The sequence below is a fragment of the Pristiophorus japonicus genome, chromosome 7 (assembly GCF_044704955.1).
Source record: "Pristiophorus japonicus isolate sPriJap1 chromosome 7, sPriJap1.hap1, whole genome shotgun sequence".
NCBI lineage: Eukaryota > Metazoa > Chordata > Chondrichthyes > Pristiophoridae > Pristiophorus > Pristiophorus japonicus.
This window is the reverse complement of record NC_091983.1, coordinates 11,345,111-11,371,405: the sequence shown is the minus strand read 5'-3', so window position 1 is coordinate 11,371,405 and position 26,295 is coordinate 11,345,111. Positions and strand designations below refer to the sequence as shown.

The 26,295-nt window shown below is 45.2% G+C and overlaps 2 protein-coding genes across 4 annotated transcripts in view; one reads left to right on the top strand and one right to left on the bottom strand.

The window, feature by feature from the left end:
* The window catches only part of LOC139267052 (frizzled-3), a 152,632-nt gene extending 152,261 nt beyond the window's left edge, over positions 1-371 (bottom strand). The window contains exon 1 of the mRNA XM_070884791.1: positions 317-371. The gene's annotated coding sequence lies outside the window, so the exon portion shown is untranslated. The remainder of the gene's footprint in view (positions 1-316) is intronic.
* Positions 372-536: 165 nt separating this feature from the next.
* fbxo16 (F-box protein 16) overlaps positions 537-26,295 on the top strand; it is a 65,848-nt gene continuing 40,089 nt past the window's right edge. Inside the window, exons 1-3 of one of the 3 annotated variants that reach the window (XM_070884788.1) lie at positions 537-630; positions 8,783-8,942; positions 9,944-9,979. In XM_070884788.1, the coding sequence (XP_070740889.1) occupies positions 8,847-8,942; positions 9,944-9,979 (132 nt within the window). In that variant the 5' untranslated portion in view covers positions 537-630; positions 8,783-8,846. Of the gene's footprint in view, positions 631-669; positions 1,269-8,782; positions 8,943-9,943; positions 9,980-10,939; positions 10,992-26,295 lie in introns of those variants that run through there. The other 2 variants (XM_070884789.1, XM_070884790.1) reach the window with 2 other exon arrangements.

The window sequence follows — 26,295 nt, the reverse complement described above, 5'->3', positions numbered from 1 at the left end:
GGGAGCCCGGGTATGGGGGGGGGGGCGGCGGGGGGCCGGGAACCGGTGATGGAGCCCGGGGGCCGGATAACGGGGGGGGGGGGGGCCGGGAGCCGGTGATGGAGCCCGGTAGCCGGGTAGCGGAAGGCCGGGAGCCGGTGATGGAGCCCGGGGGCCGGTGATGGAGCCCGAGCTGCAGCACCCGGCGCTGTCCGCGCGCCCTCCAACCGTTCCCTGCAGCTGAGGCTCCGGTAAATTGAACACCTGCTGCGCCGGTTAGTCGCGCCGCTCTTTCCCTCCCCACTCATGGAGCCGCCGCCGCCGCTTCCCCTCTCACCATTCACCCGCCGCCGCTCTCCATCCCCAGCCACTGAACCGCCCACACCGCCGTCAAACCCACCACCACCACAACGCCTCCGACACGAGGCCTGATTGGTTGAAAGCTAGCGACCAATGGTGCGTGGCGTTACTCGTTGCCCGGGAAACGCGTTCCTCCATCTTCGGTGCCATGACGCCGGGCGAGATACGCGATTGGTCGGCCGGCCGGCCTGCCGGTGGGAGAAAGGGTGGGGGAGGAGACTGTTGCCATAGAAACCGAGCGAGCCAACGCGGAGGCAAAGATGGCGCCTGTTGCTGTCCGACTGAGGGGAGGTGAGGACAGGACAATGATGGCGTGAAGCTGGCCGCGCTTCACTATGGCGGCAGCCGAGTGGCGGAATAGCAACTAATAATTGGTGCTGAGATCCCCAAGTGTCGGCCTCTCCCTGCGACCCCGAGCCAGTAATGGAGGGGTGGAGTGCTGCTCCCCATATACCTTCCTTCACCCGCACCATTGAGGGGGCCCCACATACTCTGCCGGCCCAACGGCCGCAGTGCCCCCGTCTCCCTGGGTTTCCGTCTGGTGGCCGGTTCACGTTAAACCGCCCTGTCAGCGGGGTGGAGTTGAGGTCAGTCATCACCAGCTGGCCTGGAAACAGCCTCTCAGTCACTTCTCTGCCGAAAGCTCGTTTACCCGATCCATCTTCTTCTCCACAGATGTTGCCTGACCGGCTGAGTGTTTTCAGCATTTTTTGCTTTTATTTCTGATTTCCAGCACCTGCTGTATTTGTCCTTTTATCTCATGCACTCTTCCTGCTGTCAGTGCCCTGCAGTTTCGAAATTTGCAGATGACACAAAACTTGGAAGTGTAGTAAACAGTGAAAAGGACAATAACAGGCTTCAATAGGACAGACGGATTGGTGGAATGGGCGGACACGTGGCGGATGAAATTCAACGCAGGAAAGTGTGAGGTGATTCAATTTGGTAGAAAGAGCGACAATACAAACTAAATGGTGCAATTTTAAAGGGGTGCAATACAGATAGACCGGGGGATGCTTGTGCATAAAATTTTAAAGGTGGTTGGACAGGTTAACAAAACAGTTAATAAAGCATATGGGATCCTGGGCTTTATAAATAGAGGCATAGAGCACAAAAGCCAGGAAGTTATGCTAAACTTAAATTAAACATTCTTTCTAACGAACTGGCCTCAACAACTTTCTGTGGTAGAGAATTCCACAGGTTCACAATTCTCTGAGTGAAGAGGTTTCTCCTCATCTCAGTCCTAAATGGCCACATTTTAGGAAGGGTTTGTAGGGTTTGGAGAGGGTACAGAAGAGATTTACTAAAATTGATCCAAGGATGAGTGATTACAGTTACGTAGATAGGCCGAACACGCTGGGGTCTTCTCCTTGTAGTAGAGAAGACTAAGAGGAGATTAGATCGAGGTGTTTAAAATCATGAAGTATTTTGATAGTTTATCTTTATGTACTCTCCAATGGCTGAAGGGCCAATAACCATACTCCACAGATTTAAGGTGATTGCCAAAAGAACCAGAGGTAATATGAGGAAAAACCTTTACGCAATGAGTGGTTAGGATTTGAAATACATTACCTGATAGGGTGGTGGAAACAGATTCAAGAGTACTTTTCAAAAGGGAATCCGATAAATACTTAAAGAAGAAAAACATGCAGGGATATGGGGAAAGAGTGGGGGAGTGAGACTAACTGGATTGCTCTTTGAATGGCCCCCTTTTGTGCTGTACTCTTGTATGATTCTTTGTATGCCTGCTGTTATTCATAGGTTCAGAGGGTACTTAAGAGTCAACCCACAGCAATGTGATTGGTTGTTAACTGCCCTTTGAAATGGCCTAGCAAGCCACTCAGTTGTATTAAAACCGCTATGAAAACCTATAATAAGAATAAAACCAGACGGATCACCTGGCATCAATCGAGGCACCGGATTGAACATGACAAAGGCAACCCTGCAACGTACATCTGAAGACTTTGAGAGGGCTGTCTAGTCAACAGTTTAGTCAAGCAACAGCCTGACATAGTCATACTCAAAGAATCATTCCTTTCAGCCAACGTCCCAGACTTCGCCCTCACCATCAGCAGAGGTGGCAGTACAGTGGTATACAGTTGGGAGACATAGACATAGACATAGAAAATAGGTGCAGGAGTAGGCCATTCAGCCCTTTGAGCCTGCACCACCATTCAATGAGTTCATGGCTGAACATTCAACTTCAGTACCCCATTCCTGCTTTCTCGCCATACCCCTTGATCCCCCTAGTAGTAAGGACTATATCTAACTCCTTTTTGAATATAGAAACATAGAAAATAGGTGCAGGAGCAGGCCATTCAGCCTTTCTAGCCTGCACCGCCATTCAATGAGTTCATGGCTGAACATGCAACTTCAGTACCCCATTCCTGCTTTCTCGCCATACCCCTTGATCCCCCGAGTAGTAAGGACTTCATCTAACTCCCTTTTGAATATATTTAGTGATTTGGCCTCAACAACTTTCTGTGGTAGAGAATTCCACAGGTTCACCAAACTCTGGGTGAAGAAGTTTCTCCTCATCTCGGTCCTAAATGGCTTACCCCTTATCCTTAGACTGTGACCCCTGGTTCTGGACTTCCCCAACATTGGGAACATTCTTCCTGCATCTAACCTGTCTAAACCCTTCAGAATTTTAAATGTTTCTATGAGATCTCCTCTCATTCTTCTGAACTCCAGTGAATACAAGCCCAGTTGATCCAGTCTTTCTTGATAGGTCAGTCCCGCCATCCCGGGAATCAGTCTGGTGAACCTTCGCTGCACTCCCTCAATAGCAAGAATGTCTTTCCTCAAGTTAGGAGACCAAAACTGTACATAATACTCCAGGTGTGGCCTCACCAAGGCCCTGTACAACTGTAGCAACACCTCCCTGCCCCTGTACTCCAATTCCCTTGCTATGAAGGCCAACATGCCATTTGCTTTCTTAACCGCCTGCTGTACCTGCATGCCAACCTTCAATGACTGATGTACCATGACACCCAGGTCTTGTTGCACTTCCCCTTTTCCTAATCTGTCACCATTCGGAAAATAGTCTGTCTCTCTGTTTTTACCACCAAAGTAGATAACCTCACATTTATCCACATTATACTTCATCTGCCATGCATTTGCCCACTCACCTAACCTATCCAAGTCACTCTGCAGCCTCATAGCATCCTCCTCGCAGCTCACACTGCCACCCAACTTAGTGTCATCCGCAAATTTGGTGATACTACATTTAATCCCCTCGTCTAAATCATTAATGTACAATGTAAACAGCTGGGGCCCCAGCACAGAATCTTGCGGGACCCCACTAGTCACTGCCTGCCATTCTGAAAAGTACCCATTTACTCATACTCTTTGTTTCCTGTCTGCCAACCAGTTCTCAATCCACGTCAGCACACTACCCCCAATCTCATGTGCTTTAACTTTGCACATTAATCTCTTGTGTGGGACCTTGTCGAAAGCCTTCTGAAAGTTCAAATACACCACATCAACTGGTTCTCCCTTGTCCATTCTCCTGGAAACATCCTCAAAAAATTCCAGAAGATTTGTCAAGCATGATTTCCCTTTCACAAATCCATGCTGACTTGGACCTATCATGTCACCTCTTTCCAAATGCGCTGCTATGACATCCTTAATAATTGATTCCATCATTTTACCCACTACCGATGTCAGGCTGACTGGTCTATAATTCCCTGTTTTCTCTCCCTCCTTTTTTAAAAAGTGGGGTTACATTGGCTACTCTCCACTCCATAGGAACTGATCCAGAGTCTATGGAATGTTGGAAAATGACTGTCAATGCATCTGCTATTTCCAAGGCCACCTCCTTAAGTACTTTGTGATGCAGACCATCTGGCCCTGGGGATTTATCGACTTTCAATCCCATCAATTTCCCCAACACAATTTCCCGACTAATAAGGATTTCCCTCAGTTCCTCCTTCTTACTCGACCCTCTGACCCCTTTTATATCCGGAAGGTTGTTTGTGTCCTCCTTAGTGAATACCGAACCAAAGTACTTGTTCAATTGGTCTGCCACTTCTTTGTTCCCCGTTATGACTTGCCCTGATTCTGACTGCAGGGGACCTACGTTTGTCTTTACTAACCTTTTTCTCTTTACATATCTATAGAAGCTTTTGCAGTCCGTCTTAATGTTCCCTGCAAGCTTTCTCTCGTACTCTATTTTCCCTGCCCTAATCAAACCCTTTGTCCTCCTCTGCTGAGTTTTAAATTTCTCCCAGTCCCCGGGTTCGCTGCTATTTCTGGCCAATTTGTATGCCACTTCCTTGGCTTTAATACTATCCCTGATTTCCCTTGATAGCCACGGTTGAGCCACCTTCCCTTTTTTATTTTTACGTCATACAGGGATGTACAATTGTTGTAGTTCATCCATGCGGTCTCTAAATGTCTGCCATTGCCCATCCACTGTCAACCCCTTAAGTATCATTCGCCAATCTATCCCAGCCAATTCACGCTTCATACCTTCAAAGTTACCCTTCTTTAAGTTCTGGACCATGGTCTCTGAATTAACTGTTTCATTCTCCATCCTAATGTAGAATTCCACCATATCACTCTTCCCCAAGGAGGGAGTGGTCTTGGGAGTCCTCAACATGGAGGAGTACTGATTCATTAGCTGGTTGGCACTTCCTTTGGTGCCATGACTCTAGACCCCATGAAGTCTCATGGCATCAGGTCAAACATGGGCAAGGAAAGCTCCTGTCGATTACCACCTATCACCCGCCTTCAGCTGATGAATCAGTACTCCTCCATGTTGAACACTTGGAAGAAGCACTGAGGGTGGCAAGGGCACAGAATGTACTCTGGGTGGGGACTTCAGTATCCATCATCAAGAGTGGTTTGGTAGCGCCACTACTGACCGAACTGGCCGAGTCCTGAAGGAATAGCTGCCAGATTAGGCCTGCGACAGGTGGTGAGAGAACCAACACGAGGGAAAAACCTACTTGACCTCCTCCTCACCAATCTACCTGTCGCAGATGCATCTGTCCATATCAGTATTGGTATCAGTGACCACCGCACAATCATTGTGGAGACAAAGTCCCGTCTTCACACTGTGAAGATCCTCTATCATGTTGTGTGGCACTACATGCATGCTAAATGGGATAGATTCAGAACAGATCTAGCAGCTCAAAACTGGGCATCCATGAGGAACTGTGGGCCATCAGCAACAGTAGAATTGTATTCCACCACAATCTGTAATCTCATGGCCCGGCATATCCCTCACTCTACTGTTACTATCAAGCTAGGTGACCAATCCTGGTTCAATGAGGCATGTAGAAGAGCATGCCAGGAGCAGCACCATGCATACCTAAAAATTAGGTGCCAACCTGGTGAAGCTACAGAAAAGGACTATATGTATGCTAAACAACAGAAGCAGCATGCTATAGACAGGGCTAAGTGATCCCACAATCAATGGACCAGACCAAAACTTTGTTGATCTGCCAAACCCAGTTGCGAATGATGGTGGACAATTAAACAACTATCGGGAGGAGGAGGCTCCATGAATATCCCCAACCTCAATGAGTGCCAAAGAACAGGCTGAAGCATTTGCAATCATCTTCAGCCAGAAAATGATCCATCTTGGCCTCCTTCCGAGGACCCCACTATCACAGATATCAGTCTTCAGCCAATTCGATTCACTCCACATCATATCAAGAAATGGCTGAGCGCACTGGATGCAGCTAAGGCTATTGGCCTTGACAACATCCCGGCTGTTGTGCTGAAGACTTGTTCTCCAGAACTAGCCGTGCCTCTAGCCAAGCTGTTTCAGTACAGCGACAACATTGGCATCTACCAAACAAAGTGGAAAATTGTCCAAGTTGCCTTGACAACAAAAAACAAGCCAAATCCAATCTGGCCCATCAGCCTACTCTCAATCATCACTAAGGCGATGGAAGGGATCATTGACAGTGCTATCAAGTGGCACTTACTCACCAATAAACTTCTCACCGATGATCAGTTTTGGTTCAGCCAGGATCACTCAGCTCCAGATCTCATTACAGTCTTGGTCCAAACGTGGACAAAAGAGCTGAATTCCAGCGGTGAGGTGAGAGTGACTGCCCTTGACATCAATGCAGAATTTGACCGGGTGTGGCATCAAGGAGCCCTAGTAAAATTGAAGTCGATGGGAATCGGGGAAAACTCTCCACTAGCTGGAGTCCTACCTAGCACAAAGGAAAATGGTTGTGTTTGTTGGAGGCCAATCATCTCAGCCTCAGGACATTCTACAGGAGTTCCTCCAGGCAATGTCCTAGGCCAACCCATCTTCAGCTGCTTCATCAATGACTTTCCATAAGGTCAGAAGTGGGGATTTGCATTAGTGATTGCACAGTGTTCAGTTCAATTCACAACTCCTCAGATAATGAAGAAGTCTGGACAGCAGTTAGGTTTGGGGCTGATAAGTGACGAGCAACATTCACACCACACACGTACCAGGCAATGACCATTTCTAACAAGAGGGTCTAAAAACCGCCCCTTGACATTCAACGGCATTACCATTGTTGAATTTCCCGCCATCAATATCCTGGGCGTCCCCATTGACCAGAACCTTAACTGGATCAGCCACATAAATACTGTGACTATAAGAGCAGGTCAGAGGCTGGGTAATCTGTGACAAGTGTCTCACCTCCTGACTCCCCAAAGCCTTTCCACCACCTACACGGCACAAGTCAGGAGTGTGATAGAATACTCTCTACTTGCCTGGATGAGTGCAGCTCCAACAACACTCAAGAAGCTTGACACCATCCAGGATAAAATAGCCTGCTAGATCGGCACCCCATCCACCACCTTCAACATTTGCTCCCTCCACCACCAGTGCACTGTGGCTGCAGTGTGACCGTCTACCAGATGCACTGCAGCAACTCGCCAAGGCTTCTTCAACAACACAGCCGAAACCTGCGACTTCTACCACCTAGAAGGACAAGGACAGCAGGTGTATGAGATCACCACCACCACCAAGTCACACACCATCCTGACTTGGAAATATATTACCATTCCATCATTGTCGCTGGGTAAAAATCCTGGAACTCCCTCCCTAACAGCACGATGGGAGTACCTTCACCACACGGACTGCAGCAGTTTAAGAGGGTGGCTCACCACCACCTTCTGAAGGGCAATTCGGGATGGGCAATAAATTCTGGCCTTGCCAGCAATGCCCACATCCCATGATTTAATAAAAAAAATCTTCATTCAAGTCTTCACATACATTGCCTCTCTCTAAGCATTAGCCCGTCACATAATCTTGCCAGACGGTGCACTTGTCCTACCCATTAGAAGCTTATCAGCTTAACAGGAAGCGGTGTTAGCCCTGGCTCATTGGTCTCACCTCTAAGTCAGAAGATCATGGGTACAAAACATACTCCAGAGACTTCAACTCATAAACCTGGTTGACACTTCAGTGCAGTACTGAGGGATCACGGGACTCATAGAGCAGCCGTTTTTTGAATACTTTAAACCGAGGCCTCGTCTATATCTGCCTTTTGCACATTTCTGTGGAATTACTCCTTGAGCTCTAGCTCTGAGAACAAGAATTGCCAACCTACCAGCATAGAGTGTTTGAACTGAGAGCCAATGGTAGGAAGTGAAGAATGGAAGGAATCGAAACAATACTAAATTGCAAACATTTCCTGGAAAATTGACACATAAAATCCATGTACCAAACACAATAACAGCAAATCAAAAAGCCAAGATAAGTCTCCGCACATTGTACTCCCAAACCAGCTAAACACAACTTTCCAAAATAACGTCAACAGCCGGGAAGTGAGGTTAAGACTGGCCTTCAGCGCTGGCATTGCATGTTTGCAGCAGTGGATGGAAAATGCAGGGTAGAGACGTGCTAACTTAATTAACATCATTCTGACACCCTTAATGGAGCCCTTGTGTGCCTATTGAAAGGCCAGCCACGAAAAAGCAGGCTGCTCAATCCCAGCTTACACCAGGCACAAATGTCTGGATTTCCCAAACCCCTTTGACGAGTGTAGACATGCCAATGGTGCAGAACTGTGGAAAATGTACTCTAGTTCAAATCCAATCCCTGGACCACCATTGTTTTCATGCTTAATAAGAAGCCTTTGATGTAGAACCTTGTCAAAGACTTTCTGAAAGTCTAAATGAACTGGGTTGGAGGGAATTCCACTGTACATTATCTGGAGTGTCATGAAATATAGGGAAAATTTTCCACTTCGATGCTCTTGGCATATGCTGTAGGACATATTGGATGGAAATTGGCAGGCTGCGACTGTGCAGCCTCCTAGTGTGCACCAATGAGGCTTTGTCAGGCATGATCCTACCCTTCTATACCCTATATCCTTTGGATGGGTTCCATTACTCTGCCTGGTACAGAAGTTAGGCAGATAGGCATGTAGTTGCCTGGGTCGGATTCATTGCCTTTGATAGTTAGGTGACACCATGGTTTATGCATTGTTGTTCTGGCTTTCAGATTCCATTTGAATGGAGTAATTCAACACAAGAAGGAAGAGCAATTACCGATTGAATATTTCAAAATGGCGTTTGCACCATCCAAGATCATGAACGGCCCTAAAATGCAGACTAAGATGAGCACATGGACACCCCTGAACCATCAGCCCACCAATGACAAGGCAAGGGAGTGTAATTGACAAGGAGAAATGCTCTTTAATAATTCATGTTATACAGGCTGTATCCAAGTAGAAATTGAATCCTTTTTTGATGTTTGTTCTGTATAAGTGGATTGTCATTACCAGCAGTGACAGGCAGTCGATATTTACATTCATTAGGTGATCAGACAACTTATTCCATTTATTTGACATGTAAGATACAGGCAGGAGGAGCCAGGACTGAAGTCAGGAGTCAGGAGAGACCACAATGAAGCAGGGCTACCATTTAAATGTTACAGTTCTGGATGAGTGGAGTGGGAATGCCATGGTCTAATTGATAGGAATGTGCTGGTATGAGAGAACTCTGGATCATTTCTACATTAGAGCCATGCTGATTCAATATCCATATAATCTGTGTCAGACATTTTAACTAAAAAAGTTCTCTGTTTTTTCATTCACCTTTTCAGCGTGAATTCCTTCTATGCATAACCAGTGATCTGAGTTGAATTTGAGAAACAACACGGCAGTTTACCAACTCCCTCATTGGCATTTGTTAGACATGAGGTTTACTGTAGTTTTATACAATGTTAAAATAAAAGGTTTTCCTGGGTTCTCTTGTAACTGGAAGTAGACCCATGACAAAGTACTGTTGCTGCCTGTATTGTTGCTCAGTTTATGAGGTACCTTCCCTAATGCACTCTGCCGGGTTGATTGAGGGCAAACTGCATGCAACTTCAGTTCCTTGTATTGGTACTGATAGCTACTTTCATCAGCATTTATTAGCTGACCAGGCCGTCTTGGTTGTTTCTCCCACAGCTCTTGATGCTCAGTGCTCACATGGCCACAAATGATGGCTTCCTCCTTCTTCAGGAAGATGGCCACTTTATGGTCCAGAGTATATGATGCAGTTAATCCTGTGCTAGACAGAATATTGGAGACTTGCTGGGTCTGCTTATAGACATTTCCACTCTTAAGAAAGAGAGATTCTCTTTCAATTCTAATATACTCTTTTCTCCCTCCAACAGGTTTTTGAAGAAAGAGGACAATTACTTGGGAAATGGGTAAGAGGGCCATGTGTTGGTTTTGTAGCTAGAACGTTTTAACTTTAATCAAACACAAATTAATAGATCTCCTGATAGTTCAGGAACTGAACAATATGGACCAAGAACTCCCTAAGCTGAATCCCTACACTGTGCTGAGTTAGCTGATCTCAGTCATGGGAGGGAGGTAAGGGTGTTGCAGTTGCCATCAGAGTCTCGGTTTAGAGAGGAGCAAATCAGCCAGAGTTTACGTTTCTGATCAGTATCCAGCGACCCCTGCTAGAGGTGTGCATGTGTGGCCCTCGTCCCATGGACTTCATTAAGCTAATTTTTGTTGCTGCTCATCATTAATAGCCCATTAACACTCACTCTGAAGGCCCAAAGGTGAAGAATAGTCATTTGGGCAAGGTGTCAGAGGGCATCAATGGAAATAAAAATGGGGAGAGATGTAATGCGGGCTGCCGACTTGCTATCACACGTTTTGCACTATCACATAAAGTCAAGATCTACCCCGGAGAGTGAAACAGCAACTTGAAGACAGCAGAGCTAGATAAGAGAGAACCCACATTTTCCAACTAACAGTGTGCAATGCCATGTGGGATTGACTGATAATATTATTTTAAAAATGGTACGTCTGTGTGTACATCACACTTTGGATATCACACATGTGTCATGTTTCTATGCCACACTTGGCCAAAGCTAACTATATGCTAATCTCTTTTATCCAAAATTTTTCAGTTGCTTGATATGAAAACTTATTGTAGCTAAATGGAAATTACCTCCAGCTGATTGATATTTAAATTTGTCAATTCTGATATATAGTTGTATGCAATTTTCTTAGAAAGGAGAAAGCAAACAGTAGTATGATAATGCTTACCTACCAAATTGTCTTCTGTTTGCTTGATTAGTTCCTCACAGTGTTTACATGAATGTCTTCACCTTTGTCAAAATCTTGGACTTAAAGTTGATATTTTGATTCAGAACTGTCATGCTGTTAGCTTCAGGGAGACGAGCATATGCTGATTCTGTGAAGGTGAGTGGGAAGCTAACTCATATCTGGGAGTGTATATTTCCTCATGGTGTAAAAGGACACAAATTTCTTTGAGTTTTAAAAACATTTAAAAAACAAGCTGCAGAATGAATTTTACGGGTAAGATTTTGGGTTTCAATTGTTCCATTTTTAACTTGGAGAAGCAGGTTATGTCATAGATACTAAACAGCTAGCTAGAAATAGAAAGAGAGAAAGAAAGACAGACAGTGAAAGTGTCTTTCCTCAACCTAATTTGAATTCTTATTTCTTTTTCAAAATTAATTGAATTTTGAAAGCTTCTCATTATTTTGCTAAAAGTTAAAAAATATATAATTTTTGTAATTAAACACAGCTGTGCTACCTATGCATCCAGGTCCTAGATGAGCAAAATTGTAATATTCCTCCATCTCTGCGATATCCACGCCCATTGTCTCCACAATGTTTTTGCCCTACGATTATTCACTTTCTCTAAGTGCCCACCCTCCTCACTGCTTGTTCATCCTTTCAATGCCTCAATGCCTCCAAATATTCACTGACCCGAAAACTCTCTACCTTTTAGATGACTTATTCTCCCTCCCTTCACTACAAGGTTGCTTAGTAAGACATTCTCAAAGGATTAACAGTAGTCCCCTGATAACACATCCATCACAACAATCCCCAACCTCCAAGTCTTCTTCAATCCTTCTATGTGAAATCATCTGTCATTGTGTCTCACTAACAACTCTAAACACTTCACCCCAACCAGACCTTATTTAACCCAATGTCTTCATTAATTAAACGGGCAAGTGAAAATATTACCATCTGTTTTATTGTGATATATTGAGTACTTGTGTAATATAAGACCCTACTCCTACTCACTGTACTTCCCCTGAGTGCCTAGACACACTTTCCTATGGCCGGTACTTGTGTTTATTCTAGGTACAACCTGAGGGCAAGTGTCATGAGAGGTGGTTGGCCCCATGCTTGGAACAAGAGTCCTTTGGGACTAAGGTGAAACCTTGTCTCATGATAGCTGAGTCCTGAGAAGAACCTGCTGTGGGCTGCATCTCTCATCTGACTGTCTGACCAGGCTGGCCCAGCCTCCTATGTGCTCTTTGACTAGGCCCATGAGGGACGAATCCAGAAGCCTGGCATATCCTGCTATCCTGGGCCCAGGTTCAAGGTGACCACTGATCAGCGAGATGGGAGATCTAAAGGCCAGAATCCAGCGCTCTGCAAAGCCTGTCCCTGGGCTTCCAGGGCTGCATTCTGTGGTTCCAAGGAGCAGGCACCGACTTATTCTAGATTAAGTCTGCAGCAAAGTCTGTTTCCCTGGCGGAACTGTTTGTGTCAGTAATGGACTCCACCGCAATCCCTACCATCTGCTGCACCTCCTGGGACTCAGATCTCTCTGGAAATTTCACTGCTTCTTCTGAGTCTCTTAGAGAAGCACAGTGTTGTTAGGCGGGGGCAGCAGCACGTGTCACTGGTGGGTGCACTGCAGTGACATCGCGAGGTCTCTGCCAGCCCCAAGGAAATTTGGGGTCTCTGTGGGTGAAATTGGTCCATGCCAGGAGCGCGGAATGGGATGAATTGACCGCCCATTTTACACCGTGCCTGATTTCCTTTTCCATTGACTTCAGGCACAATGTAAACTGGGCTGCAAATTTGCTATCAGCATAGACCAATTTCACCCCCTCTGTCTCTGCATCTTGTGTGCTTTTCTATCTCTTGCCACATCTGCGTGTTTGTCTCTTTTATTCTCTCTGCCCCTTGTGTGTTAAAAATCCCAACAGGAATAAGTTCAGGCAGGCTGGATCTGTAGCTGAAAAGTACCCACAGGAATTCACGTGTAATTGGCATTCTCCAAATGAGAGACCACAAAGACAGCTGTGAGGGAATTGGAGGTTGTTCTTGCCTAAGGTTGAGGATGAGGTACCTAGTATGAGCAACACAGGAGGAAGCTGTATCTGGCCTGTGTCATACTACACCAAGGAATGTACGAGGTAACAAAAATAAGCAACGATTTCTTAATCAGTGCATCTGGATAAATAAATAAATAAATATACCAGTACTAGAGTGGGCTGGTAAATATATTTGGCTAATCATTCTGGTTTATTTTTTATTTCTTGCCCAGTCTCATAGACCTCGCATCAGCTCTCAAAAATTCATTACCTTCTCCCGAAGAATTGCAGCCTATCATTGACTGTGTCCTTCTCTTGCCATTTTACAAGTCTTAACTCATTCCCATGTTTCTTTTATAATTGCACAAATCATTTCCTCCAATGATTCAATTGGAAGTTACTTGATTCAGCAATAACTTGCCTTTAATATAGCAAACAGCTGGGGCGATGGGGGAGACTGTCCGAGCAGGAGCTAGGAGTTAGGGGAGGTGACAGAAGGTGTATAGGGGTTGGTGAGCATGACACTGAGCAGGAGCTAGGAGACAAGTTAGAGGAGCAGGAGCTAGGAGGAGAGTGAGGGGAGGTGACTGCTAGTGTGGGGTGTTGGTGAGCATGACACTGAGGAGGAGCTAGGAGATGAGTTAGAGGAGCAGGAGCTAGGAGGAGAGTGAGGGGAGGTGACTGCTAGTGTGGGGTGTTGGTGACAGTGACACTGAGCAGGAGCTAGGAGACGAGTTAGAGAAGCTAACAAGGTGTGGAGGGGTGAGAGTGACACTCAGCAGGAGCTAGGAGAAGAGTTAGAGGAGCTGACAAGGTGTGGAGGGGTGAGAGTGACACTGAGCAGGAGCTAGGAGGAGAGTGAGGGGAGGTGACAAGGTGTGGAGGGGTGAGAGTGACACTGAGCAGGAGCTAGGAGAATCATAGAATCATACAGTACAGAAGGAGGCCATTCAGCCCTTCATGCCTGTGCCAGCTCTTTGAAAGAGCTATCCAATTAATCAGCAAAGCAAAAAGAAAGATTTACATTTATATAACACCCTTCATGATCTCAGGACATCCCAAAGATTAGGGAGGTGTTTGAAGCCATGGAGGGAGGCGGGGTGGTGAGACTGATACCGAACAGGAGCTAGAAGAGTTAGAGTCGGTGACTGAAGGGATGGGGAGGTGACTGAAAATGTGGGGCGTGAGTAGGTTCATTGGAATAGGTGACCATGGGAGTGGACCCATATGGTGGACCACAGAAGAGAGCAGTTAGGTGGAGACTATTGGGCATATCAAAGGCTAAGGAGAGGATGAGGAGGGACAGTGGGCCGCTTGGATAGTCATTTAGGATGTCGTGGGTTACTTTGACCAGGGCAATCTTTTTTTCTATGAGCATTGCAGAAATAGAAAAAGGATTTAAACAGGAAGTGGTGGGGAGAGTTGGATGTGAAGTTGGGAGGCAATAATGTGTTTGATAAGAACATAAGAAAAGGAGCAGGAGTAGGCCATCGGGCCCCTCAAGCCTGTGCCGCCATTTAATAACGTCAAGGCTGATCTGATCATGGACTTAGCTCCACTTCCCTGCCCACTCCCCATAACCCTTTATTCCCTTATCACTCAAAAATCTGTCTATCTTCGCCTTAAATATATTCAATGACCCAGCCTCTACAGCTCTCTGGGGCAGAGAATTCCATAGATTTACAACCCTCTGAGAGAAGAAATTCCTCCTCATCTCAGTTTTAAATGGGCGGCCCTTTATTCTGAGACTATGTCCCCTAGTTTTAGTTTCCCCTATGACTGAAAATATCCTCTCTGCATCCACCTTGTCGAACCCCCTCTATCTTATATGTTTCGATAAGATCACCTCTCATTCTTCTGAACTCCAATGAGTATAGGCCTAACCTAAGGGAAATAGGTCCTTTCTATCCACTTTAGGCCTCTCTTAATTTTATACACCTCAATAAAGTTTCCCCTCAGCCTCCTCTGTTCCAAAGAAAACAACCCTAGCCTAACCAATCTTTCCTCATAGCTAAAATTTTTCAGTCCAGGCAACATCCTCGTAAATCTCCTCTGTACCCTCCCTCGTGCAATCACATAGTTCCTGTAACGTGGTGACCAGAACTGCACGCAGTACTCTAGCTGTGGCCTAACTAGTGTATTAATACTGTTCAAGCATAACCTCCCTGCTCTTGTATTGTAAACCTTGGCTAATAAAGGCAAGCATTCTGCATGCCTTCCTTAACCACTTCATCTACCTATCCTACTACCTTCAGGGATCTGTGGACCTGTACTCCATGGTCCCTTTGTTCCTCTACACTTCTCAGTAACCTATCATTTATTGTGTATTCCCTTTCCTCTGTTGGCCCTCCCCAATTGTATAACGGAAATTTTTGAGGATGTTTCCAATAGAGTGGACAAGGGAGAACCAGTTGATGTGGTGTATTTGGACTTTCAGAAGGCTTTCGACAAGGTCCCACACAAGAGATTAATGTGCAAAGTTAAAGCACATGGGATTGGGGGTAGTGTGCTGACGTGGATTAAGAACTGGTTGGCAGACAGGAAGCAAAGAGTAGGAGTAAATGGGTACTTTTCAGAATGGCAGGCAGTGACTAGTGGGGTCCCGCAAGGTTCTGTGCTGGGGCCCCAGCTGTTTACATTATACATTAATGATTTAGACGAGGGGATTAAATGTAGTATCTCCAAATTTGCGGATGACACTAAGTTGGGTGGCAGTGTGAGCTGCGAGGAGGATGCTATGAGGCTGCAGAGTGACTTGGATAGGTTAGGTGAGTGGGCAAATGCATGGCAGGTGAAGTATAATGTGGATAAATGTGAGGTTATCCACTTTGGTGGTAAAAACAGAGAGACAGACTATTATCTGAATGGCGACAGATTAGGAAAAGGGGAGGTGCAACGATACCTGGGTGTCATGGTACATCAGTCATTGAAGATTGGCATGCAGGTACAGCAGGCGGTTAAGAAAGCAAATGGCATGTTGGCCTTCATAGCGAGGGGATTTGAGTACAGGGGCAGGGAGGTGTTGCTACAGTTGTACAGGGCCTTGGTGAGGCCACACCTGGAGTATTGTGTACAGTTTTGGTCTCCTAACTTGAGGAAGGACATTCTTGCTATTGAGGGAGTGCAGCGAAGGTTCACCAGACTGATTCCCGGGATGGCGGGACTGACATATCAAGAAAGACTGGATCAACTGGGCTTGTATTCACTGGAGTTCAGAAGAATGAGAGGGGATCTCATAGAAATGTTTAAAATTCTGAAGGGTTTAGACAGGTTAGATGCAGGAAGAATGTTCCCAATGTTGGGGAAGTCCAGAACCAGGGGTCACAGTCTAAGGATAAGGGGTAAGCCATTTAGGACTGAGATGAGGAGAAACATCTTCACCCAGAGAGTGGTGAACCTGTGGAATTCTCCACCACAGAAAGTTGTTGAGGCCAATTCACTAAATATATTCAAAAAGGAGTTAGATGTAGTCCTTACTACTAGGGGGATCAAGGGGTATGGCGAGAAAGCAGGAATGGGGTACTGAAGTTGCATGTTCAGCCATGAACTCATTGAATGGCGGTGCAGGCTCGAAGGGCCAAATGGCCTGCTTCTGCACCTATTTTCTATGTTTCTACTCAAACTATCTTCATAAGTCAAACCTCTCATCTCTGGAATCAACCTAGTGAATCTTCTCTGAACAGCCTCCAATGCAAGTATATCCTTCCTTAAATACGGAGACCAAAACTGCACGCAGTACTCCAGGTGTGGCCTCACCAATACCTGTACAGTTGTAGCAGAACCTCTCTGCTTTTATACTCTATCCCCCTTGCAATAAAGGCCAACATTCCATTTGCCTTCCTAATTACTTGCTGTACCTGCATACTCACTTGTTGTGTTTCATGCACAAGATCCCCCAGGTCCCTCTGTACTGCAGCACTTTGCAATTTTTCGCCATTTAAATTATAATTTGCTTTTCTATATTTTCTATCAAAGTGGATAACCTCACATTTTCCCACATTATACTCCATCTGTCAAGTTTTTGCCGACTCACTTAGCCTGTCTATATCCCTTTGCAGATTTTTTGTGTCCTCCTCACAATTTGCTTTCCCACCCATCTTTGTATCATCAACAAACTCGGCAACATTACACTCGGTCCCTTCATCCAAGTCATTAATATAGATTGTAAATAGTTGAGGCCCCATCATCGATCATAATAAGAACATAAGAACATAAGAACATAAGAATTAGGAACAGGAGTAGGCTATCTAGCCCCTCGAGCCTGCTCCGCCATTCAACAAGATCATGGCTGATCTGGCCGTGGACTCAGCTCCACTTACCCGCCCACTCCCCATAACCCTTAATTCCCTTATTGGTTAAAAATCTATCTATCTTTGACTTGAAAACATTCAATGAGCTAGCCTCAACTGCTTCCTTGGGCAGAGAATTCCACAGATTCACAACCCTCTAGGAGAAGAAATTCCTTCTCAACTCAGTTTTAAATTGCCTCCCCCGTATTTTGAGGCTGTGCCCCCTAGTTCTAGTCTCCCCCACCAGTGGAAACAACCTCTCTGCCTCGATCTTGTCTATCCCTTTCATGATTTTAAATGTTTCTATAAGATCACCCCTCATCCTTCTGAACTCCAACGAGTAAAGACCCAGTCTACTCAATCTATCATCATAAAGTAACCCCCTCATCTCCCTGCGGCACCCCACTAGTTACTGTTTGCCAACCAGAAAATTATCTATTTATCCCGACTCTCTGTCTTCTGTTAGTTAGCCAATCTGCTATCCATGCTACTATATTACCCCCAGCGTCGTGAACTTTTATCTTGTGCAGTAACCTTTTATGTGGCATCTTATCGAATGCCTTCTGGAAATCCAAATACACGACATCCACTGGTTCCCCCTTATCCACCCTGCTCGTTACATCCTCAAAGAACGCCAGTAAATTTGTCAAACATGATTTCCCTTTCATAAAACCATGCTGACTGCTTAATTGAATTATGCTTTTCCAAATATTCCGCTACTGCTTCCTTAAGAATGGACTCCAGCATTTTCACAACGACAGATGTTAGGCTAACTGGTTTATAGTTTCCTGCTTTTTGTCTGCCTCCTTTTTTAAATAGGGGAGTTACATTTGCGATTTTCTGGGACCGCCCCAGAATCCAGGGAATTTTGGTAGATCACAACCAATGCATTCACTATCTCCGCAGCCACTTCTTTTAAGACCCTAGGATGTAAGCCATCAGGTCCAGGGGACTTGTCCACCTTTAGTCCCATTATTTTACCAAGTACTACTTCTTTAGTGATAGTGATTGTATTAAGTTCCTCCCTCCCTATAGCCACTTGATTATCCACTATTGGCATGTTTTTCTTGTCTTCTACCATGAAGACAGATACACAATATTTGTTCAACGTCTCTGCCATTTCCCTGTTCTCCATTATTAATTCTCCAGTCTCATCCTCCAGGAGACCAACATTTACTTTAGCCACTCTTTTCCTTTTTATGTGCCTGTAGAAATTCTTACTATCTGTTTTTATATTCCGTGCTAGTTTACTTTCATAATCTATCTTCCCTCTCGGCCCAAAATTACCCAGGAGTTGCTCCGTGTTTTTTTTGGAGCAACTTGATTTTTCTGGAGTATCTTAAAAATCCCCATTTTGCACATTCAATTTGCACCAGTGTAAGTGAGTTAGTTAGGATTTTTTTAGTTTAGTTTAGTTTTTTTCAAAAGGGGGTGTTACCAGCCACCTACGCCAGTTTTGGCCATTTAAGCCACTTTGGACAGCTAATAGTTGCTCCAAACTAATTTAGGCCAGCGTATGTGGCCACTTGTGGCTACACAGAAAATCCTTGCGGAGAGTTAAGAAATCAGCGCAAGTAGCCAGGGATAGGGGCGGGAAGGGAAGTGGAGAGGATCTTACAAAGCACTAAACAAAGCACAGCCACATTCAAGAAGGATAAAAACCATCAAGAAGAAACAAAAAATAAAACTTAAGTCCTACCTTCCTAACTCGGGCCCGGGAAGTCAGCGGACCAGCCGGTGCGGGAGACCACTCGGCCGGGGATAGATACCAGATGACGGGGCGAGCACATCCAAGCAGAAAATGACTTCTAAGATAAACTACCAACCTGCCAAAGGAGATATGGAACCTCTACTTCCACTCTCTCTCTCTCTGATTCTCTCTCTGACTGACTCTGACTCTCTCTGACTATTCCAGCAGCCAGCCCGGTGCGTGTCATGAGGCCATTCGGCCGGGGATAGGGGTGGGACGCATCAGGTCCCACGCTGCAGCACGGCTGAGGACAGGAGCTACTGCGCATGCATGAAACCTCCAGTGCGCATGCGTTGAACTGCCGGCACTGTTTTTCGCGCAGGGCCCTAGCTCCGCCCCCTAATCGACAGAACACACCGCGCCAAGCCATGGGAGAGGCCACAAAGCGGCCAGAATCCGGGGAGATTTTTTCTGCGCCGTTTTCACCCAAGGAAATCGGTGCATCTCCGGTGAGTGCGCCGAAAAACTGGGTGGGCCAAATTTGGGCCTTTTATCATTTTTTTAGTCATTCTTTGCTGGCTTTTAAAAGTTTCCCAAATCTCTGGCCTCCCACTCATCCTGGCCACATTGTATGCCCTTGTTTTCAGTTTGATACCATCCCTGATTTCTTTAGTTAGCCACGGATGGTTATCTCTTCTCTTACAGTCTTTCCTTCTCATTGGGATATATTTTTGTTGCGAGTTATGAAATATCTCCTTAAATGTCTGCCATTGCTCATCAACCGTCCCATACTTTAATTAATTTTCCCAGTCCACTTTAGCCAACTCTGCCTTCATACCTTTGTAGTCCCCTTTATTTAAGCTTAGGACACTGGTTTGAGATCCAACTTTCTCACCCTCCTACTGAATTTGAAATTCAACCATGTTATGGTCATTCATTCCTAGAGGATCCTTTACTAGGAGATAATTGATTAATCCTGTCTCATTACACAGTAACAGATCTAAGATAGGCGGCTCCCTGGTTGGTTCCAAAACATACTGTTCAAGGAAACTATCCCGGATACACTCTATGAACTCTTCCTCAAGGCTACCCTAGCCAATTTGCTTTCTCCAATCAATATGAAGGTTAAAATCGGCCATGATTATTGCCATTCCTTTTTTGACAAGCCTCCATTATTTCTTGATTTATACTCCATCCAACAGTGTAGCTACTGCTAGGAGGCCTATGGACTATGCCCACCAGTGACTTTTTCCCCTTATTATTCCTTATCTCCACCAAACTGATTCAACATCTTGATCTTCTGAGCCAATATCGTTTCTCACTAACGCACTGATTTCATCCTTTATTAACAGTGCTACCCCACCTCCTTTTTCTTTCTGTCTGTCCTTCCGAATTGTCAAATACCCCTGAATATTTAGTTCCCAGTCCAGGTCACCTCGCAACCACGTCTCTGTAATGGCTATCAGACCATACCCATTTGTATCTATTTGTGCCGTCAACTCATCTATTTTGTTACGAATGCTGCATGCATTCAGATAAAGAGTTTTTAAATTTGTTTTTTTTACCATTTTTCCTGCTTTGACCCCACTTTCTGATTCACCGTTATGTTTATACATTCTGTCCCTTCCTGGCATGCTGTGGTTTTCATTTCCCCCAGTGCTGCCTGCTCTATTGCCTTCTCCTTGTTCTTTAACTTGGGGATTTGAGTATAGGAGCAGGGAGGTCTTACTGCAGTTGTACAGGGCCTTAGTGAGGCCTCACTTGGAATATTGTGTTAAGTTTTGGTCTCCTAATCTGAGGAAGGACGTTCTTGCTATTAAGGGAGTGTAGCGAAGGTTCACAAGACTGATTCCTGGGATGGCTGGACTGACATATGAGGAGAGACTGGATCGATTGGGCCTGTATTCACTGGAGTTTTAGAGGGGATCTCATTGAAACATACAAAATTCTGACGGGACTGGATAGGTTAGATGCAGGAAGAATGTTCCCGATGTTGGGGAAGTCCAGAATCGGGATATAGTCGAAGGAAAGGGGATAAGCCATTTAGGACTGAGATGAGGAGAAACTTCTTCACTCAGAGAGTTGTTGACCTGTGGAATTCTCTACCGCAGAGAGTTGTTAATGCCAGTTCATTGGATATATTCAAGGGGCAGTTAGATATGGCCCTTATGGCTAAAGGGATCAAGGAGTATGGAGAGAAAGCAGGAAAGGGGTACTGAGGTGAATGATCAGCCATGATCTTATTGAATGATGGTGCGGACTCGAAGGGGCAAATGGCCTACTCCTGCACCTATTTTCTATGTTTCTATGTTTTAAAATTTTCGCTCACCTGAATCCTCCCCCCCCCCCCCCCCCCCCAATAATTAGTTTAAAGTCTTCTCTACAGCTCTAGTTATTTGATTCGCCAGGACGCTAGTCCCAGCATGGTCTAAGTGGAGCCCGTCCAAACAGAACAGCTCCCTCTTACCCCAACACTGGTGCCAGTGTCCCACGAACCAAAACCCATTTTTTCCACACCAGTCTTTGAGCCACATGTTTTACTCTCTGATCTTATTTGCCCTATGCAAATTTGCTCGTGGCTCAGGTAGTAATCCAGAGTTCTTCTTTTTAATTTGGCCCCTAGCTGCTTATACTCCCTCAGCAGAACCTATTTATTTGTCCTATCTATGTCATTGGTACCCACGTGGATCACGACAACTGGATCTTCCCCCTCCCATTCCAAGTTCCTCTCCAGCCTGAGGAGATGTCCTTAACCCTGGCACTAGGCAGGCAACACAGCCTTCGGGACTCACGCTCTCGGTTGCAGAGAATCATATCTATCCCCCTAATGATACTGTCCCCTACCCCACAACATTAGTTTTTACTCCCCCACTTGAATGACCCCCTGTACCATGGTGCTGTGGTCAGTTTGCTCATTCTCCCTGCAGTCCCTGCTCTTGTCCACACAGGGAGTAAGAGCCTCGACCTGTTGAACAAGAGCAAGGGCCGAGGCTCCTCCCTCACTACCTCCTGAGTCCCCATACCTGCCTTGCTTGTAGTCACACCCTCCTATCCATGACCACGGACCAAATTTGAATTAAGTAATCTAAGGGATGTGACTGCCTCCTGGAACACAGCGTCCAGTTAAATCTCCCCCTCCCTGATGTGTTGCAGTGTCTGCAGCTCGGACTCCAGCTCATCAACACAGAGCCGAAGTTCCTCGGGCTGCAGACTCTTACTGCAGATGTGATCACTGTGGACCTCAATGGGATCAACCAGCTCCCACATGCAACAGCAGCAACAAATCGTCTGTCCTGCCATCTTTAATGCATTGAGTTAGTTACATTTTCAAGTTTTGTTTTTAATCCCAGCTCTTAATTCGAACTAATGCCCCGGAAAAGAGAAAAACTCACCAACCAATCACTTCCCTTCTTTCCTGTGACATCACATTTTGATTTTTAGTTCTTTCTACTTTTTGTCTTCAGGGGCTGTTTGGGCTGGCTCTTTTGAAGGCTGCCGCTGTGACCTTAGAAAGGAAGGGAGGTTAGCGTTGGGGTGGTAGTTGGAGAAGATGGAGGGTGTTAGAGTTACCTTCAAACCACCACTTGGAGTCCATTAGTCTTAAAGTAAATGCAGTTATTATACAAGTTGACAGGGGAGACACTCTTCCTCAGAACAGTGCTCCCCGAAGACCCGGAGACATAGTCCTTTATACAGTTTCAGATTAAGTCATTACGTAATTACGCAAGTTACAATTAATTCATGATGATTGATACATGATGATTGATTAGTACATTGGTACAGCGCTTCCTCCAGTCTGGCTTCCATATGCCTTAAATGGTAAGTCCGGACAGTTGCTATCGTGTCCATTTCTATTCTACCCTTATCTTGTTATGGCTTCAGTTTCTATGTTATCTCTTTGTACTCTCGCCTTCCAAGGCCCAAGGTCTTTAGTCGTCGAACTTGACTATCATAGGAATGTTCACACAGTCTGTAAACCAGGCTGTGGATTCCATTTTAAAACTGTTAGCTCCATTTTAAAATGGCACAATTATGAAGAATTTGTAATTTACCTCTTCAGAGTCGGAGGGGTGGATTTTAGGGAGGTGGTTGTTGGTGGCAGTTATGAAAGGGGGAATAACAGTATAAAGAAAGGAAGGGGTTGACAATGTCTAAACATTGGGTCAAGAAAATCATTAAAACATAGAAATATACGGCACAGAAGGAGTTCATTGTGTCCGCGCCGGCTGAAAAGGAGCTACCTAGCCTAATCCCGCTTTCCAGCTCTTGGTCTGTAGCCTTGTAGGTTACAGAACTTCACGTGCACATCCAAGTACTTTTTAAATGTGATGAGGGTTTCTGCCTTTACCACCCTTTCAGGCAGTGAGTTCCAGACCCCCACCACCGTCTGTGTGAAGAAATTTCTACCAATTACTTCAAATCCATGCCCCCTGGTTATTGACCTCTCAGAGAAATAGATCCTTCCTATCCACTCTATCCAGACCCTCATAATGTTATACATATCAGTTAAGTCTCCCCTCAGCCTCCTCTGTTCCAAAAAGCAGCACCAGCCTATCCAATCTTTCCTCATAGCTAAAATTCTCCAGTCCAGTCCTGGCAACATTTTTGAAATTCTCCTCTGTACTCTCTCTAGTACAATCACATCTTTCCTGTAATGTGGTGACCAGAACTGCACGCAGTACTCTAACTTTGGCCCAACTAGTGTTTTATACAATTCAAGCATATCCTCCCTGCTCTTATATTCTATGCCTTGGCTAATAAAGTAAAGTATCTCCTATGCCTTCTTATCCACCTTATTTACCTGTCCTGCTACCTTCAAGTATCTGTGGACATACACCCCAAAGTCTCTCTGTTCCTCTATACTTCTCAGTATCTTTCCATTTATTGTGTATTCCCTTGTCTTGTTGGCCCTCCCCAAATGCATTACCTCAAACTTCTCCGAATTGAATTCCATTTTCCACTTTTCTGCCCATCTGACCAGTCTATTGATATCTTCCTGCCATCTACAGCTTTCTTCCTCACTATCAACCACATGGCCAATTTTTGTACCATCTGCAAACTTCTTAATCATGCTCCCTATAGTGCGGACCTGAGCGGGAGCGGCGGCAGCACCTTAAAGGGAGCACCAGAGAAGGCCCAGAACACAGCGCGGACCTGAGCGGGAGGGGCGGAAGTGGAGGTGTGTGTCTGAAAGAGAGCACTGGAGAAGGCCCAGAGCACAGCATGGACCTAAGTGGGAGCGACGGCAGCGGAGACGGCGGCTTAAAGGGAGATGAGCAGCGGCTTAAAAAAAACCAAGGAGTGACATCACAGGCTAGCAGGTAGGTGATTGGTTGGTGAGCATGACAGCTCTTTTGCTCTCTCGGTTAGGTAAGTGGATTAAATTCAAAACTGGGAAAGTATTAACTACTATAACATTATTGAATTAATAACTTAAACTAAATTAACTGAATAAAACTAAAAATTAAAAGTAAAAATAATCACTTCAATAAATACTGTAACTAATTATGCAAATAAAATAAGGTTGATAGAGATGACAGTGCAGGTGATGTGTCGTAACTGCAGCACATGGGAGTTGGTGGAGACCATTGAGACCCCGAGCAACCACATCTGCGGTAAGTGCTTGCAGCTCGAGGAAACTTGACTCAGAGTTATTGAGCTGGAGTCCGAGCTGCAGACATTGTGATGCATCAGGGAAGGGGAGAGTTACCTGGACACTTTGTTCCGGGAGGCAGTCACACCCCTTAGGTTAAGCAGTACTTTAGAGTTCGTCAATGGTCAGGGACAGGAGGGTGTGACTGCGAGTCAGGAAGGTATGGGGACCCAGGATATAGTGATGGAGGAACCTCAGTCCTTGACCTTGTCTAACATGTACGAGGTACTTGCTGCCTGTATGGATGAGAACAAGGACTTCAGTGAGGATGGACAAACTGACCACAGCACCGTGGTACAGGAGGCCATTCAAGTGAGGGGAGTAAAAAGGAATGTGATAGCGGTAGGCGACTGTATACTGGCACCAGTATTGGGGAAAGAGAGAGCTGTTCCGATGTGACGCGCTCCACTTAAACCGGGCTGGGCCCAGTGTCCTGGCGAATCGAATAACTAGGACAGTAGACAGGGCTTTAAACTAATGAAGGGAGGGTGAGAGAATTCAGGAAAGAGTAAATGTAAAAGTAGCAAGAGAAATATCAAGGCTCTAGAACAGAGCAGAGTTTTGGGTAAAAATAAGCAGAGTGTGTCAGGAAGGGACAGAGAGAGTAACAAAGGTAATAGGGCATCAAGATGACATCAGGGAAAAATAGAAAAACATCTAAGCTAAAGACACTATATTTGACTGCGCAAAGCATTCGCAACAAAATAGATTAATTAATAGCGCAGATAGAAATGAATAGATTTGATCTAATAGCCATTATGGAGACGTGGTTGAAAAGGTTGGGAACTAAATATTTAACTTTTAGAAGAGATACGCAAAATGAAAAAGGAGGAGGGGTAGCCCTAATAGTAAAGGATGGGATAAAGACAGTATAGAGAAAGGATCTTCGTTCCAAAAATCAAGAACTAGAATCAGTTTGGAAACAACAAGGGGCAGAAAACATTGGTGGGAGTTGTTTATAGGCCCCCAAACAGTAGTTGTAATGTAGGGCAGAGTATAAATCAGGAAATTAGAGGCGCATATAACAAGGGTAATACAGTTATCATGGGGCACTTTGGTTTACATATAGACTGGGCAAATCAAATTTGCAGTACTAGTGTGGAGGACGAATTCAAAGAATGTATACAAGATACTTTTCTAGATCAGCATATTGAAAAACCAACTAGGGAACAGGCTATTTTACATCTAGTATTGTGCAATGAGTACCTTGAGGTTAAAGGAGCCTTTAGGGAAGAGTGACCATAATATGATAGAATTTTATATTGAGATTGAAAGTGATTTAGTTAAATCCAAAACTAGGGGCCTCGATTTTCCCCAAGCCGTTTTCTGGCGTATTGCCAGAGTTACGCCCGTTTTTCTAGGCCAGAAATGTGCCAGAAATATTTTGCCAAAGTTTCTCCGATGTGTAATTTGAATTTGGCACCGTGCAGCGTGTCCCGTCACCTCAGGTGGATGGAGCCTGCTGTCTGCGCCAAAAAGTGAAGCTGCTCCTTCTGCGCATGCGCGGAATTTTAAAAAAATGTTTTTGATGTCGTTCCAATGGACACTCGTGCTCAGTACAGCTCGGATTTAGCATGTGTGTGAGAAGGAGTGCTGTGTGAGAGCGTTGGAAAAATCGCAGCTTCAGCAATACAAGACGCAACGCAGTGCAAGGACCAAGAATTTCTTACAGGAAGAAGTGGAGGCACTAGTTAATGTGATTGAGAACAGATGGCAGGAGCTGGACACCAGCAGAGGTCACTTAAAAGTTCCACCCAAATAAATAAAGAAGCGCTGGAACCAAGTTGCAGAA